Genomic DNA, 16,984 nt, shown 5'->3' with positions numbered 1-16,984 from the left:
TGCAGTCCATGTGGTGCAGGTACACCCACAGTGCTGTTAGGAAGGGAGTTCCAGGATTTTGACCCAGCGACAGTGAAGGAACGGCGATACAGTTCCAAGTCAGGATGGCGAGTGACTTGGAGGGGAACTTCCAGGTGGTGGTGTTCCCATCTATCTATTGCCCTTGTCCTTCTAGATCTTAATGGTTGTGGGCTTGGATGATGCTGTCGAAGGACCCTTGGTGAATTCCTGCAGTGTATCTTGTAGCTGGTACACACTGCTACTGTGCATCGGTGGTGGAGGGAGTGAATGTTTGTGGATGGGGTGCCAATAAAGCTGGATGCTTTGCCCTGGATGGTGTCAAATTTTTTGAGTGCTGTTGGAGCTGCACTCATCCAGGCAAGTGGGGAGTATTCCATCACACTGCTGACTTGTCCCTTATAGATGTTGGACAGGCTTTGGGGAGTCAGGAGGTCTGTTACTCATCACAGGATTCGTAGCCTCTGACTTGCTCTTGTAGCCACAGTATTTATATAGCTAGTCCAGTTCAGTTTCTGGTCAATGGTAACCCCCAGGATGTTGATAGCGGGGAATCAGTGATGGTAATGCCATTGAACGTCAAAGAGTGATGGTTAGATTCTCTCTTGTTGGAGATAGTCATTGCCTGGCACTTGTATGGTATGAATGTTACTTGTCACTTGTCAGCCCAAGAATGGATATTGCCCAGATCTTGCTGCATTTGGACATGGACTGCATCAGTGTCTGAGGAGTCGTTAATGGTGCTGAACATTGTGAAATCATCAGCGAACATCCCCACTTCTGACCTTATGATGTAAGGAAGGTCATTGATGAAGCAACTGAAGATGGTTTGGCTGAGAACATGACCCTGGAGAACTCTTGCAGTGATGTCCTGGAACTAAGATGACTGACCCCCAACAACCACAACCATCTTCCTTTTTGCTAGGTGTGACTCCAACCAGCGGAAAGTTTTTCCCGATTCCCATTGACTCCAGTTTTGCTAGGGCTCCTTGATGCCACACTCAGTCAAATGCTGCCTTGGTGTCAAAGGCGGTCACTCTCACCTCACCTTGGGAGCTCAGCTACTTTGTCCATGTTTGAACCAAGGCTATAATGAGGTCAGGAGGTGAGTAGCCCTGGCGGAACCCAAACTGGGCGTCAGTGAGCAGGTTGATAGCACTGTTGACGACCCCTTCCATTACTTTACTGATGATCGAGAGTAGACTGATGGGGCGGTAATTGGCCGGGTTGAATTTGTCCTGCTTTTTGTGTACAGGACATACCTGGGTAATTTTCCACATAGCCGGGTAGATGCCAGATTTGTAGCTGTACTGGAACAGTTTGGCCAGGAACACGGCAAATTCTGGAGCACAAGTCTTCAATACTATTGCCAGAATATTGTCAGGGCCCATAGCCTTTGCACTATCCAGTGCCTTCAGCCATTTTTTGATATCACGTGAAGATAACACACTGTTTATAAGAGGTAACCCCTAAAGACATGGCTAATGACACATATTCATCATCCATGTCTAAGGAGAGATAGATTGCTGCACATTCAGCCACAAAGTCCTTAACAGAGCAGACTTTCAGCCTCTTAAAGAGGCATTTCAAATGTTTGGACCGATCAGACGGGGCTCTCCAATACTCACCACAGGGGGTATCTCATATCATCGTTGTTTGCAACGCCCTGCAAGAAGTAGTGATGCATTGCCAGAGGGAGGCATGAAGGAGCTACACATCTCCTTAGATGAGAAGGATGCTGAAGGCAATGAATTTCCAGAGGGCGAAGATTCAGATGAGCCACAAGGATTTCACGAGAACGACGTGGAAGACATGCTTGTGTCAATCTTAAAGGTACAAGTTTCCAGGAGGAATAACGAGAAGACAAGTTGATATGAGCGCAGTTCTTCTTGTGTTTTGATGTAGGGGAGACAATAAAACCTTCATTGTCAGCTTCAACATCTGACAAAAGGTCATCAGTCTGGAAATGATAATGGAGGAAGCATAAGTCACCTTGAACCCTAACAATGGGGGCATCCTTGGAAGGCGCAGTAGCCTAGGCAACTTATGGCCTCTGTGCAATGGGATAAGCACTCCATTAGTGGGCATACTTAAGCAACTACACATAATGCAGTCCTTTCAACCATGGAGTGCAAATATCAATGGCTGTGGCTGCCTTCAGGAGGCAGAAATGCTATTGATGTGCTCATGCCAGTGTGGCACGAGCTTCACAAGGCTAAGAGGAAGAACATCCGCCATTGGTTATCGCTTGACCGTCTGAAGATGGAGCTACATCTGGACAGCACCATCTCTCTGACCTCCAGTCCTCATGCATGATTAATGCAGAGGCCATATCTTGATACTGAGCCCCAAAGATGCCATCGGACATCAGGACACAGCAATCTGTAACACAACAGCATGGATGCAAACCTGCGAGTTATATTAGCATTGTACTCAGACTGGTTCAGCAGGACGCTTGTGTGATTATTGTCAATCCCTCATGAATCTACACTTGTTGGAAGCCTGTCAAGTTTACGTCCTGCATTGCCTTGGCATCTGAGAGAGGCATGGCCAGTCAGTTTTGACACAGCAGTCAAGGCTAACTCATTCCCTTCATAGATGCTGCTGAGCACTCAGGAGATGTGCCGGAGCATCACTTTCATACCATTACAGTCCTCAACATTGTCCATCTCACAAAGGTCAATCCTTGCTATGAAACTTCAAGCATTGCACAGACATGTAATCAAACCCCAGGTGGATTAGCATTCTATTACTTCAAAGAAGGATTCCATCAAGCCAGCTGGGCAGCTGTTGATAAACAAAGTAACATCCTCACAGGTTATTGAATGGCTTCATCAGAATGAGCACACACCTCTGACAGCACACACTCATGCCCATCTAGCAAACATTTCAAATGTCACCACATGGAACAAACTTGCATCGCTCAGCGTCATGCTGGATAGAGTGGGAACTAATAAAGTAGTCAAGTCAAGCCTTAAAAGCAGAACCAAAATAATGCTGCAGGGAGGCATGAAAGGCTATGGTGCTTGATGATGATTAATACTTTTACCAAACATCACAGTCATAAAATAAAGACCATAGCAAAGTGCACTTGGGTGAAAAGCCTCCAATGTGGGTCGCGATAAACACTTATAACATCCACAAAGAACACACTTCAGTATGGTAGCATCAGGATAATCACTAACCTTCCATGAACAATTCTCATGAGGTCACATAAGGTGAGCCTCAGGTGCAAGGTTTACATGAGCATTGTCCAGCCTTCATTTTCATTTAGGAACTGCCTTTGTTCATGTCGCTTATGTTGAACTAAAAGCGATGATGATTGTGATGAAATTGAGTGACACCTCATGGAACTGAGGGACAAGATGGGAGATAATTGTTGAGGGGGGGGGGGGTGGCAGGGGCTGCATTTGGTACCTTTGAAGGAACACAGGACATTACATCGCATTCATGAGCTATTCAATAGCTGAGACTTGAAGAAGGATAAAAGCAAAATACATTTACAGAAGTGAAAAGTATACAGTGTTTAAACACCCATGCCACCATTGTGCATTCACAACTTCTTAATTTTCTTAACTTTACCACTATGTCTAGGCGCAGCCCTAACATCTGCAGCAGAAATGGAGGCATCAAGCTGACTGCTATGCCCTGTTGTCTAAGATGACTTTGGTGGGTGTCCTCTGGTGGCCCAAGGCTTGGAGGCCCCATCCTGCCAAGGGTCTCTTTCTCTGGGGTAGGTGGACCCTTCTCAGCCTGACCTGCTGGAGTTGATGGGCAGATGGGATTTGGAGCGGCTGGACACCCTTGGAGACTCCTGGGTAGCTGGCTTCAGGGTGTCTGGCTGATGTTCCTCCTCCCTTTGGATGCCCGAGGGCCCCTCCCTGTCTGTTTGAGAGGGGGCACCTGGAGGGAGGTCAAGGTGCCCTGTCTCCCTCTCACCTAGCCACTGCTGGAACACACCTATGGCTAGAGTGATGGTGTGCAAGTCCGAGCGCAAATCCAGCAGAAACTGCTGGACCCGGGTCTCCAAGGCGACTGCCACCCTTCCAATGGAGACTTCAATACCAGAGCCATGACAGATCAGACAGAACATGGACGGACTTCTCCATCCTTCATTCCAGTCTGTCGACAGCTCTGACAACTCTGCCTGACATTCCCCTGCTGTTTTTGCACCTCCAACATTTTTCTCAGGGCCGATTCCAGAGGCTTGTCATAGGACCCGGACTCAGCAAGAGCTGGCCTCCAGAAATCCTCCGAGTGTCAGAGATCTCAGCTGTCACTGCCTGCTGTGGACCCATGTCTGTAAGGTGATCATCAGATTGTGAACTTGAATATACTCTAGAAGTAGGATCACCCAAGGTGTGTTTATCTTTGCTGGTGGAGGGTGCAGGTGAATGCAGTGGCAGGCCTTCCTCGGGTGTTTCGTCAGAACCTTCATCTGAGGTGGTCTGGAGCCTGAGGCCAAGGCACTTGCTGGAAATCTCCCTCCACATTTTCTTGCTGGTGGCTGGAATAGAGAAAAGAGATCATTAGTGATTGACTAGGCAGGCTCCTACATTACAGATCACTCACTGTCATTTATTGCATACTACCACTGTATAATGGGTGGACCCTCACTGGCTTGTTGGGAAGGTCAAACTCACGTTTCACACAGGAATAATCCCTACCCTCTCCAACCAGCTTCGCGGCCTGCTCTTCGTAGAGGGAGAGTGCCTTCTTCTCCGGCATCCCCTGTCTGGTCATTGATCTCTCTCTTTTGTTGTGGGAAATCATCTTCTGCGTTAAGACAGATGGATTGACTGTGTGCACCATGGATGAAACAGCCGTTCTGAAGCACACATGACTGTCGTGTATGCTGAGCCCTCCCCAGTAAGGGATTAAGACGCCATTTGTGCAGGATCTTACACGAAATAGGGATCTCAAAGCGGCCAGCAGACATTCAGTGCTGGTATCCCATCTGCTGGTAGTGTGTGACATCTGCTGGTAGTGTGTGACATCCCTGTTGATCGTAACCCTTAGACTGCCTGAAGCCCTTATGAGATTGTGAGGTTGGAGCGAGGTGAAGGTTCACTTACCTTGGCAGAGCGCATCAGATCATTCATTCTTTTCCTGCACTGCAGGGTGGTCCTTTTTTGAATAGCACAGGTGCTGGCCTCTCTGGCGACCTCCTCCCAGGCCGACATGGTGAGGTTGGCAGACGAATCCTTGCCCACCTCGCCACGAGATTCGATGAGCTCCTCGCTGATGCATAAATAATGAGCTGCAAAGTGGAAGATCTGGTGCCAGTATCCTTCCCACTGCCCAGCAGGAATCACTCCGTTTTCCGTCCGCCACCGCACTTAGTCTCCAGAAGGGAAAATTCTGCTGGAGGGGCTGAACTTTCAGAGCTGGGGAGTAGTTAATAATAACCCCACCTGCCTGCTAGCTCCAAAACCCCATTCCACCTCCGGGCCAGTCTTCAGAGGCGGCATTGGGAGCCAGCTGGCCAACCCATTGGTATATGGTGTGTAACCAAAATGGCTCAAGAGTGAAACTTGTTTTATTTTTTGATGGGATGTGGGCATCACTGGCAAAGCCAGCATTTATTACCCATCCCTATTTGCCCTTGAACTGAATGGATTACCAGGCCATGTCAGAGGGAAGTTAAGAATTGACCGCATTGCTGTGGGTCTGGAGTCACAGGCCAGACTGGGTAAGGACAGCAGATTTCCTTACCCAAAGGACGTTAGTGCACCAGGTGTTTTTCACAACAATCAATCATAATTTTACGTGACTAAATTGCAATTCCAGATTTTATTAATTGGAATTAAATTCCACCCACGGCCATGTCCCCAGAACATTAGCCACGGCCTCTGGATACTAGTCCAGTGACATTACCACTACACCACCATCGTCCCCAGCTAAAGGAGGCCAATTAAAGGAGGCTGACCAGGTTCCTGCCTGTGACAGGTCAGTTTAAGTGTCTTGAATTGGACAGTTAGCAGAAGGCCATGGAGGCCGGTGCTCCGCACTCGCCTAAAGGCCCTCCCTTGTCTGTGTGGGTGCAGGATCAGCCACAATTTGCCCTTTAGAAGGGTTTACCCTACCCTTCACAGTGGTGGCCTGGCTGCTGAACCTATTTTTAAATTAAAGATGTAAAAAATTCGAGAGAGGGCTGTTGAAGCACCCTCCCTCTTACCTTACATTACAGCCCTCCAGCTTCAAGAGCACACCCACCACCCTCAATTGGACAGCAAACCTGCCCTCTGGCCACAAATTGGCCATCATGGGCAAATTCAGAGGTGAGTAACTGTTTCTACCTGGGGATAGGTTCACGGCCCAGAAACAGTCCTGACCCCTGTTTCCCACCCCCGGAGATACAATCCAGCCCGATGGGTTGAATGTCCTTCTACGTGCTGTATTATTCTATGAAGGAAGACATCACTTACCAGTTGTGGTTATTTCCCACTTTGTTGTTGTAGTTGTTTCTTCTGAGGAAGAAACAAAAAACACTTAGAACTATTACAGTCCAACTTGAAATACTACACTGTTGAGAGTTTCACCTGTAGGCACAAATGATAAGGACAGTACTCTAGATTTCCTTATTTTTTCAACGAATGTAAGTTGGAAACTCTCAAAAGTTAATGTTTCAAAACATTGTCAGACATTATAATAAAGGCTATTTCGGAACTGTTATCATTTTTCCTTTCCACAGTTGCTGCTTGATGTGCTGAACGTTTGCAACATTTTCTGATTTTGTTACAGATTTCCGGCATCTGCAGTTTTATTATTATCTCCAAAAATAACATTTCCTCACGTAAATTTGTAACTGGCTGGTCAACGCTCCCTGCAAGGAATGAATATGCATTTCAGCCTTCAGCTCATAAGGGCCTAGGGCTCCTCCAGCTAAGTGGTGCTCTGCTATTCCAGAAACACAATGGGGCAGGTATCTCTGTTGCGCCATTATGGGTATGTGTCATCCTCCTGATTATTCAAATGACTCCATCCCTGGTCCTGTCAAGACCCAAGTAGCAGAAAGAAGGCTCACTTCATTGTGCATCTATTCTGATGAAGAGTCTGGAGAATTTCTGGGCCAGAACATCCAAGATAGGCCTGTACCTGTTATCATGTAGCCCTGACAAACTATCTTCCAGTGACAGCTTGCAGACTTAAATGAACAGATTGTATTTACAACTTTGAAGTCTACAATGTTAATGAGTGGACCTAAATTGCATTAATTAAATTAAGATATTAGCTATTCGAAATAAAAAGTTTAATATTTGATAAGTAGGAAACATACAAAAGTATGAACATCTGGTGGAATATAATTTCATGGTAAATGCATCTTAATTGTTTTAAATGAAAAACTTAGTATTAATTTACCAATTTTGTAGGTTGTAGTGGATATGGGTGTTGTCATCACTGTTGTTTTGGATGGTGCTAAACAGCAATAAAAAAATCCAAAAATAGTTAAAGTATTGACTACATTTTGTGGCAAGTACATGTACCTTTAAAGTGAATAGATTATCTGATTGCAGCCCTGTACAGGGCTGTACAAGTGGCCTGGGTTAGCAAAATGGTGAGGACCGTTGCTGTCATGGGAGCAACACACCTCCAGTACCTAGCAGGGCCACTAAGATGGAAAAGTTCCTTAATTTCTCAAAGTATTGAAACTTATATGGCCAAATCTTCTGAGGAGTGGCAATCATGGTGCCAAGCCTGCCACCATTTTTACAGCTTTAGCTGCTGTATTTCGGTAAGTCTTCATTCACTAAAAACCTGAATAGCTTTTCAGTGTGTCAATGATTGAGGGGGTATGTTGGGGTGCAGGGTGCTGGGTGGCAAGGGGGTAGGGTGCCAGCTGGGTAGGGTGGTAGGGTAACAGGGTGGTAGAGTGGTGTGGTCGGATCACGTCGGGTCAGGGGTAAGAGTCAGAAGGCCGGGGGTAGAGGTTCGGCAGACTTCCTTATCCTTTGAAGATCAAAAGCTAAGACAAAAGCTTTCTGTACTCCACAATTATAAAGTCAGTTGAAAAATTTTAAACATGGGTTGCTACTGGCCCACAGCAAAGCAATGGAGCTGGATTGAGTACTCCTGCTCCCCCCAGCTCCACATATAGATCAATGTAAAAGACTGATACTGTATCTGGGGTCAGGTACAACAGCAAGGTTAGGAAAAGACTGGTTTCATCTGATAGAATTGCCAGGGAGAGGATTTGACTCAGAAACTAGAGAACAGTGTTTGGAGTTGGGAGCAAAAATAATGGCTTCAGTCTTCCCAACGTTGAATTGGAGGAAACTTCTGCTCAGCAGAATGCTGCATCGGGGTGTGAAGCTTGTGAGAATCAGATACACATTTTTTCTCTTGGAAGCCTTGAGGGGCCACCTTTAGGTATCACTGGTTACGCTGCATGATAATTCAAAAGGACTGGGTGCCCTTGGGGATAGTATATTGCACCTGTAAAATAGTTCTTTTAGTCCCTGTTTAGCAAATGACCACAACATGGACCAATTTCCCACTCCCTTTGCCCCTTGCCTAGCAGAGTAATAGGCCTAACTCTGAAACTCTTTAAGGGATATTTTAATGAGCTGACCTCCTCTGACTCTGTCAACTTTGGCAGCATCAGAGGTCATTAGCCTGCATGCCTAATAATCCTTTAAACACAAACAAAAACAGAATTACCTGGAAAAACTCAGCAGGTCTGGCAGCATCGGCGGAGAAGAAATCAGTTAACGTTTCGAGCCTTCATGGCCCTTCAGCAGAGCTGAAGCATAGTTAGAAGAAGGGAGAAACGTTCATTTCTCCCCTCTTCTAACTATGCTTCAGTTCTGCCGAAGGGCCATGAAGGCTCGAAACGTTAACTGATTTCTTCTCCGCCGATGCTGCCAGACCTGCTGAGTTTTTCCAGGTAATTCTGTTTTTGTTTTGGATTTCCAGCATCCGCAGTAGCTTTTAGCTTTTTGTTTTAATCCTTTAAACACCACAGAAAACCATTAATGACACCATTATGTAGGAATGTAACAAGTGCAGCATAGCACCTATTCATTTTGTTACACATTAAATATTTCAAAATTTACTGACCTATACATGTGACTTTCCCATTCTTGCATTCACTAGAAAAGATTGCAAAGTAGATTTATGACATTGGGAGAACTGGATAATCAAGTTCATGTTTTTTCAACTGCTAATTACCACTAGAAATGTTTCTTCAGCAGATGTTTCATTACATTCTTGTCCATGGTTGTTATCATAAAAAAAAAAATTAGGGCAGAGTTTTCCATTTGATGTACAGGGGAGGGGTGGGCCCCGCATGTCCACGTGTAGAATGACACGCGGTGATGTCGGGCAAGCGTTCCAACGTCACCGCGCGCCATCACAATATTTCGCTGGGCAGGCACACGATGATGTCTGATGCGCGCCTGCCATTAATTAACGGGCCAGTTAAGGCGCTTTAGTCTTCAATCGATGCCGATTTTTCGGCGCCTGTGCAATCTTTGGGTCGGCACACAGGCGCATCGGGCAGGCAGGTAGGAGACATTTGTATTAACCTCATCCACGGACGGGATATGAGGGCTCAGTGGGGTTGTGAATCTGCTCTGTGAAGTATTCATTGGTGAAAGTTTTTCAAACTTGCCTGTGTAATTTGCAGTACTTCAAAACGCATACCAGCTGCTTTCTCTGGACTCTTACCCTTCAGGTCAGCACTCTGCAGTGAGGAATATTTTCTGGGCCTGCAGGTTTCAGGAAGCCTTCCCTTAGCCTGGGTATGGGAGCCGATCTGTCCACTGGAGGCAGCTCCTCTGAGGAGGAAGGGAGGGCTAGAAGGAGGAGGAGGACAGGAGTGCACATTCAGCCTCCAGGGGAGCCACCTTTGGGAGGACAGGCGCAGGCACAAGGGGCACAGGGCCAAGAGGTAGTCCAAGGTGGAAGGGGCCACAGAAGATGCCACTATCCTGCTGCCAAGGTTTATAGGTGGCAAAGCAGTTACCTCAATATGTCTGAGGTGCAGTGCCGAAGGAGGCTCTGTCTCTCAAGGAAGACAGTCAACTATATCTGTCAGATGATTGGGCCTGAGATCTCCCCTAACTGTGTGGGTGGACACCCCATGCCAGTGGTTTTGAAGGTCACAGCTGCCCTCAACTTCTATGCCTCTGGCTCCTACCAGGGCTCGGTGGGTGATCTTTGTGGTGTCTCCCAATCAGCTGCCCACACTTGTGTCAAGCAGGTTACAGGCGCTCTATTCAGGCATGCATTGACCTTCATCCACTTCCGTTGGGACCAGGCAAGCCAGACAGAACAAGCCAGTGGCTTCGCGGCCATTGCTGGCTTCCCCCATGTCCAGGGTGCAATAGACTGCACACATGTGGCCATCGAGGTGCCAGCAGGTGAGCTCGGTGCCTTCGTCAACAGGAAGGGCTTCCACTCCATGAATGTGCAGATAGTGTGTGACCACAGGATGCAGATTCTACAAGTCTGTGCAAGGTACCCAGGCAGCTCCCACGACACCTACATCCTCAGACACTCCCAGGTGCCGGGGCTCTTCAGTGCTCCGACCCGGCTTGATGGATGGCTGCTGGGTGACAAGGGCTATCCTCACAGAAAGTGGCTCATGACGCCTCTCCGCCATCCAAGAACAGAAGCTGAGCAGTGGTACAATAGGAGCCACGCCTCCACAAGGGCTGTGGTGGAGAGGGCCATTGGTCTTCTCAAAATGCACTTCCAGTGCCTGGACCGCCCAGGGGGCACACTCCAGTACCCCCCAGATCGTGTCTCGGTGATAGTGGTTGCATGCTGCGCTCTCCACAATCTTGCACTGGAAAGGTGGGGATGCAGTGGACAATGAAGACGTCGGCGCAGTGTCTGCGGCTGCACACGATGAGTCCAGCAGTGAGTCCGAGGATGAGCACGCACAGGGAAATGCTGAGGGAGTAGACGCTGACCCGGGACTACTCCCGGGAGGCAGGGACACCCGGGAGGCTTTAATCCAATGGAATTTCAGCTAGCACAACACAAATGGATCACCAGGACAAGCCTGGGCTGCCGCCTCGATACTCGACACCTAAGTGCAAAATCTGCCAGGTCAGCAGCACTAACTAAGGGCCTTGTACATAAAGCTGAATATCCAACAAATCACTCATTGCACTTTTCTCAAATATACACATGCAGAAGAAATGAGGCACCCTCAGCCATGGTCACACATCGGCCTTTAATGTGTGAAGTAGAAGAAGTTATCACAAAGAGAAAACAATAGTGTTGACAATCAAAAAGAAATCATAAGGACCTAATCTCGGGCCAACACAAAAGCACCTGTGAAAAGCTCATGGTGTGCCGAATGTACCTTATGCTTTTGTTTACGGGCGTCACATCTTGGTGCTGCCCCATTGCTCGAAGTGGCATCTGAGACAACCTGCTGACTCTGCTGTCCTGTTGACCTTGATGACCTTGGCGGTCATCCTCTGGCCCGTGGAGCCTGTGCTGGCCCCACCTGGGAAGGAGCTGCCAGTTCCACAGCTGGCATCTCCCCAGTCGTTGGAGCCTCACTGGATGATACGGTCACTGGGAGAGGGGTGGAGGAGCTGGTGCCCTCATCCAGAGCGCCCTGAGAGGAGCACGCAGAGACCGAAAGGCAGCTGCTGCGCCGGACCTCCCTGCTAACCATGGATGGATGTGCAATGAGCTGGGAAGTTTGGTGCCCACACCATCTCCCACACTGGCATTGACCAGCTGAGGTTATTGCCATTGCTGGTCAAAGCACATCCCCAGGAAGCCCTGGCCGGTCTCATGGAGTAGGCTCTCCAAGAGAGTCGCCACTCTCTCCATGGAGGATGCATGGTGCTCGGACATGTGGCTCATTGCTTCGGCGAGCGTCCGCATAGACTCCTCCACCACAGAGACCAATCCAAGCATAGCCTCATGTATCTCCCCCAGATGCTCCCGCACACCCGGCCGCATTTCCTGCACTTGCTGCTTCGCGGACAACTCCAGAGGAACATCATCAGGCACTGACTGAGCATGTGCCTGGTTCCCTGCAGCCCTCCGACTGCTGGCACCATGGGCTCTCTGTCTCTGCCAGCTACTCCAGCAAGTGTGAAGTGCCCTCACCGCTGTGCCCCGGGACACTAGCTGTTGTTCTAATTCCCACCGAGGTGCTAGTATCTGCGCTGGTGCCTGCTTCGCAGAAATGGTGTGACGCTGGTGAGACTTCAGGCCCCTCAGGTGTGAGAGGGGGTATCAGCTGCTCCTCCTCCCGGCCGTGCTCTGATGATGCTGAAAGGAAGAACAAGGACAGTGGGTCAGTTAGCGTGCAGACAATGACAAAGTTCATCCCTGTCCCCCCCGGCTCATTATGCGCTCAACCTTCCATAACCAATGGCCCAGCAATGTTGTAACAATAACTAATTTAACAATCATCAGTGCTTTGGCTGTTGGGAGGGCAATGAGGACCTCACTGTTGGGCATAAATACCTGGCCGTGCCACCCCAGCCTCACCGACACCAGTAGACCTGGATGCATGGCGCCTCTCCAGTTCAAGGGCCTCCTGCTTGAAGCGGTTTAGTATGGAGAGCTGTGCCTGGCCGCCTCCAGTCCTCACATGCTCGGCCGCGTTATGAGCATTCTTCTGCTGAAAAAGAGAGAAGAGCATTGATTAGGGCAAATTGCACATGGACTCTGTTCCCGCACAGCCCACCCCAACCAGAGTGGGACATATCAGGCCTCCAGTACCTCCTCACTCCACTGTGGCTGATCACTCAGGCAAAGATGCTAGGCCTGCTCCCCACCCCCCCACTGCTCCCTTGGACACATTCTGCTTACATCACATTAGGAACCACACGGTATTTCCTCCCATAGCAAGGAGGCGCAAGTACGTGCAGCGTACAGGGCAGCAGATGGGTCGTTGCCACGCCACCTCGAAGCTCCCCTTCCACCATCTCATCACCCTGACTAGGACATGTCCTGGAGCTGTGAGTCTGCTCCTAGGTGCAGCTCCTCCAGGTTGCCCCCAAACCAGTCATGTGGGACTCAGATCAACACATGGTGCGGGGGAAAACTCATCTCCTCATGACCCACTCAGGCTGACCTCAGCATGGGCACTACCTACTTGCCCACCCAGCAAAGGAAAAATGCCCTCAATGATTCAATGCAGTCACAAGACTAAGACTTGGAGGGGGGGACGGTGCTGCAGAGGGTAAGGCCACCTGCTGGGTTAAATGCCCAATGCCAGCATGGTACTCACCCTGCTAAAGTGCAACAAATCGTTGAAGTGCTTACAGCACTGGGTCCAGGTGCGCTGCACCACATCGCGTGAGCTCACCACCTCCGCCACTTCCTCCCAGGCACGTTTGGTCATGTGGGGTGGGCCTCCTCCTCCCAACCTGGGGGACCAACACCTCCCGCCGTGCTGCTACCTCCTCGAGGAGGGCAGCAAGGCAGTCATCAGAAATGCGAGGGGCACACTGGCCCCCCACTGGCCTACCCTCCAGCCAGGCCTGCTCACCCGAACCCTTCTGCTGCAACCTGGAAGTGGCCATTGTGAGCAGCCTACAAAAGGCTGCCAGGCCTTCTTTTAAACAGACTGCCGGGTCGCCATTGCACCCGGTGGTCTGTGCACACCCCCTACCGCCCGCGCACTCCCGCTATCCTCGGGAGTTGGGAAATACGCTGGGCAGGCCTTAATTGGCCCACCCGCTTAAAATGGCGCCACAGACCCGATTGCGGGCGGCAATCGGGTCCGCACCCACCCATGCCCGCTCTCGCTCCCCGCCCCAGCCAAATGGAAAATTCTGCCCTTTAAATCTGCAGCATCAAATGAACATGTCAAAATGGTAATACGTCAAAACTTCTAAAGAAAAGTGTTTATCAAACCAACCTGACATTTCGAAACGCAAATGACCTTCTTCAATTTCCTGATGCCTGTAGCTTTTCACAGAGAAATGGAACTCCCAACAAGGTGCCTCATCTCCAACCCCAACAACCTCATAAGAGTTGATTTGAATTTCAGATCTCCAGTACTAGGTAATTTTTTACAGTATCATCTAATTGTATATTTAAATAAACATTCCCTTCTAATCATTTTTACAGATGATTGTTTTAATAGAAAAATGTATTCATTAGATCAAACATTTTCATTCATTGCTAGTAAGAACCAAAAATTGAATTCATTTTCATAGATACCATTCTTCACAGTCATTCCTTGTTCTTTCACCTGGTTGCAGTATTTTCCCCTTATAATAGCAACTGCATTCGGATAAGTTCACACATTTCATTTTGTTTTCATCCAGATAAGGAGCATTCTCTGGACATTTTGCATAACAACCTATGTTTAATAGAAAGTGATAATATGAGTATATCATAATTTATTAGAATGTTTCATGAAGACATTTCATATTATTTGATCTTAATTTTTCCACAAGTATTAAAAATGACAACCTCTTAAATATCTCAAATCCCATGGATCTTTTTTTTTAAATGTGCGTTTTTGTCATATAAATTACTCAACATTTCATATTTATAAAACTGTATAAACCCAAGTTGGCATGATCATCATTTACAAATCAATCTTAGCATGCACAAAAAAATTAATAAAGAAAGCAAAAGCAATAATAAACCTTCAAGTATTGCAGAGAACTTCTTTCCAATATAATGGTCCGAGCATGTTTTTGCTGTTAATGTACCACATGGCCGATAATGCCAGCTGCATTCACCAGGAGTGTTATAATAATCACAATACACAGCTGCAATATAATATGAAAATAGTTATCTATTACTATCAGTGATTTGTTTCAGCTTTATCAATCCATGTCATTTGTTGTACACGATTAGTGTATTTCCTGTGGTGTTGTTAATGACAAGTCAAAGGCTGAACTGGCCCAGATTTTGTGATAAGAACAATGGTGAGGCTATCAGTGCTTATCATTATTAAATTGAAAATTAGACAACAGCTTCCAGCATACACACAGATGCAATTAAAAGTGGAAATCAGGAGTTGCCCTACGGCATTAGAAACTTTGCTCTAACAGTATCTTGCTGAGAGGCATGGCATTGAAGCACACAAAGGGCATGAAGTTGTGGCACTTACCCATTAGTTACCCACTAAATTCACCAGATAAAAATAAGAATTAGTCATTTCAGTGCAAGTAAATTTTAAATTATTGCCAAAAATCTCTCTGACATTGAAAATGAACTTTTACATATGTGGAGTCTCATTCCATCAGAATTTAATTATTGTTGGAGTTTTTTTTAAGTAGAAGGTTTTAACTTTTTTCTATTTCTTTTATCTCCCTCTCTTAATTCCATTTTTTACCTGTCTCATTATTTTGCTGGTTTTGACTGCATGGCACAGGCCAGCTTCTTCAATCTAACTGGTTAACGTGACACAAGACAGGACCTTCCCCCCCGTCAGGGGGATTGTGCGGGAGCAGGCACGAGTGAACGGGTTCCCGATCAGCTCCCCCGGTCGGGGGCGCACCACCATTTTATATGGGCGGGCCTTAATCGGCCCGCCCAGCGTGACGTGTGCCAGGAAGTGCTGTGCGCTCCCCAGGCAGGTGGGGGGATTCCCTGAGCCGGGAGTGCGCTCTTTCGCGTATGCATGAAAAAGAGTGCACAGATCTCCCTGAGGCAAAGTGCTGCCTCGGAGATCGGCCCAGGTTTCAAACAGTCAATAAAGATGAGAAAAAATATTCCTGACATGTCCCCTCATGTGACACTGTCACATGAGCAGGGACATGTCATTTTCTTTTATTTCAACATTTTATAAACATTTTAAATCCCTCATGAAACCTCATCCTGGCCGTGGATGAGGTTTCATGTTTTTTCTGAAGGCCGCCTGGCCTCTTCGCCTGCCCGCCAACCTTAAGGTTGGACGGTCAGGTCCATTAATCAATTTAATTACTTTTTTAATGGCCTTAATAGGCCTTTGACATTTTGGCGGGCAGGCAGCCCGCCGAACTGAAAATCTAAATGACACGGGGTGACGTTTGGACGCACACCCGATGTCACCCTATGTCACTTTATGCATCGGCGAGCGGGCCCCGACCCACACCCCCCCCCACCCACCCCCTCACCAACCAGAAGATGCAGCCACAAAGTTGCTTCTTACAAATATGTTGGACGCCCTGTAGAGGGCATTGCACTGAAATGGGTGCCCAATTACCACAATTTACAATGCAAAAACCCACAAAAAATCTGTGGAAAGGTGTAAATGTAATGAACGGTTAGTTCTGTTCATTCTCCACTGCACAAAATTCAGGCCAATGTTTTATGCTATCTGATATACAATATACTCACACGGCCACTGATTTATTGCGACTGAATAACTGAATTTTGCTTTTGTTTGGCAGTGTTAGCAGTATTTTCAGGTTCAAATGTTCATGGAAATTGTAAGTCAGTCGCCTTGATTATTATTAAATGTTTAGTGCTAGACTGTATTTCGTTTCTTGCCTTTAAAAATATTGAAGATCTACAGGAAGATGATAAAGGAAGATAGGTTATCGGTGTATACATTTATGGGTGGAGGAGTGTTGAGGTTTGGGATGAAGGGGTTGTGTGTGGGTTTCATGGAAAGGAGGGGTCCAGGGTTGAAGCTGTAGTTAGTGGTGTGCTGGTAGTATGGAAATGGTGATGGGCGGTGTTAGGGTGGGAATACTGGGAAATTAGCGGGAGAACTTGAGTATGTTGGAGAAAGGTGTTGCTGGGTGTAAAAGTATTGTATGGGGGGGTCCTAGGGAATGGAAACTCTGGGATGGATGTTAAAGAACGGTGTTGAAAAGGCATTATAGTGGATTTAATTGTCATTACCTAAGTTAAAACACAGTACACTCTTCAAAGAAACTAAAGCCACTTCTCATGTCAATGTTGAGAACTCAAAGAAAGGATTTTTTATACAGCGCAGGTTACCAATGAGGAAAGGGGGAAAGATAATAGTCAGTCAGGGTAGGACATTGGGAGCATCAAGAGATGACAGGAAGAAGGAGGGGGAAAGGAAGGA

The 16,984-nt window shown here is 47.5% G+C and overlaps 1 protein-coding gene across 1 annotated transcript in view; it reads right to left on the bottom strand.

Moving 5' to 3' along the window:
* Nucleotides 1–16,984, bottom strand: part of LOC144687969 (mucin-5AC-like) — a 141,161-nt gene that overhangs the window by 80,121 nt on the left and 44,056 nt on the right. The window contains exons 23-26 of the mRNA XM_078554628.1: nt 14,604–14,729; nt 14,170–14,311; nt 9,079–9,110; nt 6,447–6,488 (exon numbers count right to left, since the gene is read on the bottom strand). Coding sequence (XP_078410754.1) covers nt 6,447–6,488; nt 9,079–9,110; nt 14,170–14,311; nt 14,604–14,729 — 342 coding nt within the window. The remainder of the gene's footprint in view (nt 1–6,446; nt 6,489–9,078; nt 9,111–14,169; nt 14,312–14,603; nt 14,730–16,984) is intronic.

Source organism: Cetorhinus maximus, chromosome 12, assembly GCF_964194155.1.
Source record: "Cetorhinus maximus chromosome 12, sCetMax3.hap1.1, whole genome shotgun sequence".
NCBI lineage: Eukaryota > Metazoa > Chordata > Chondrichthyes > Lamniformes > Cetorhinidae > Cetorhinus > Cetorhinus maximus.
This window is presented reverse-complemented; position numbering and strand designations above follow the sequence as displayed.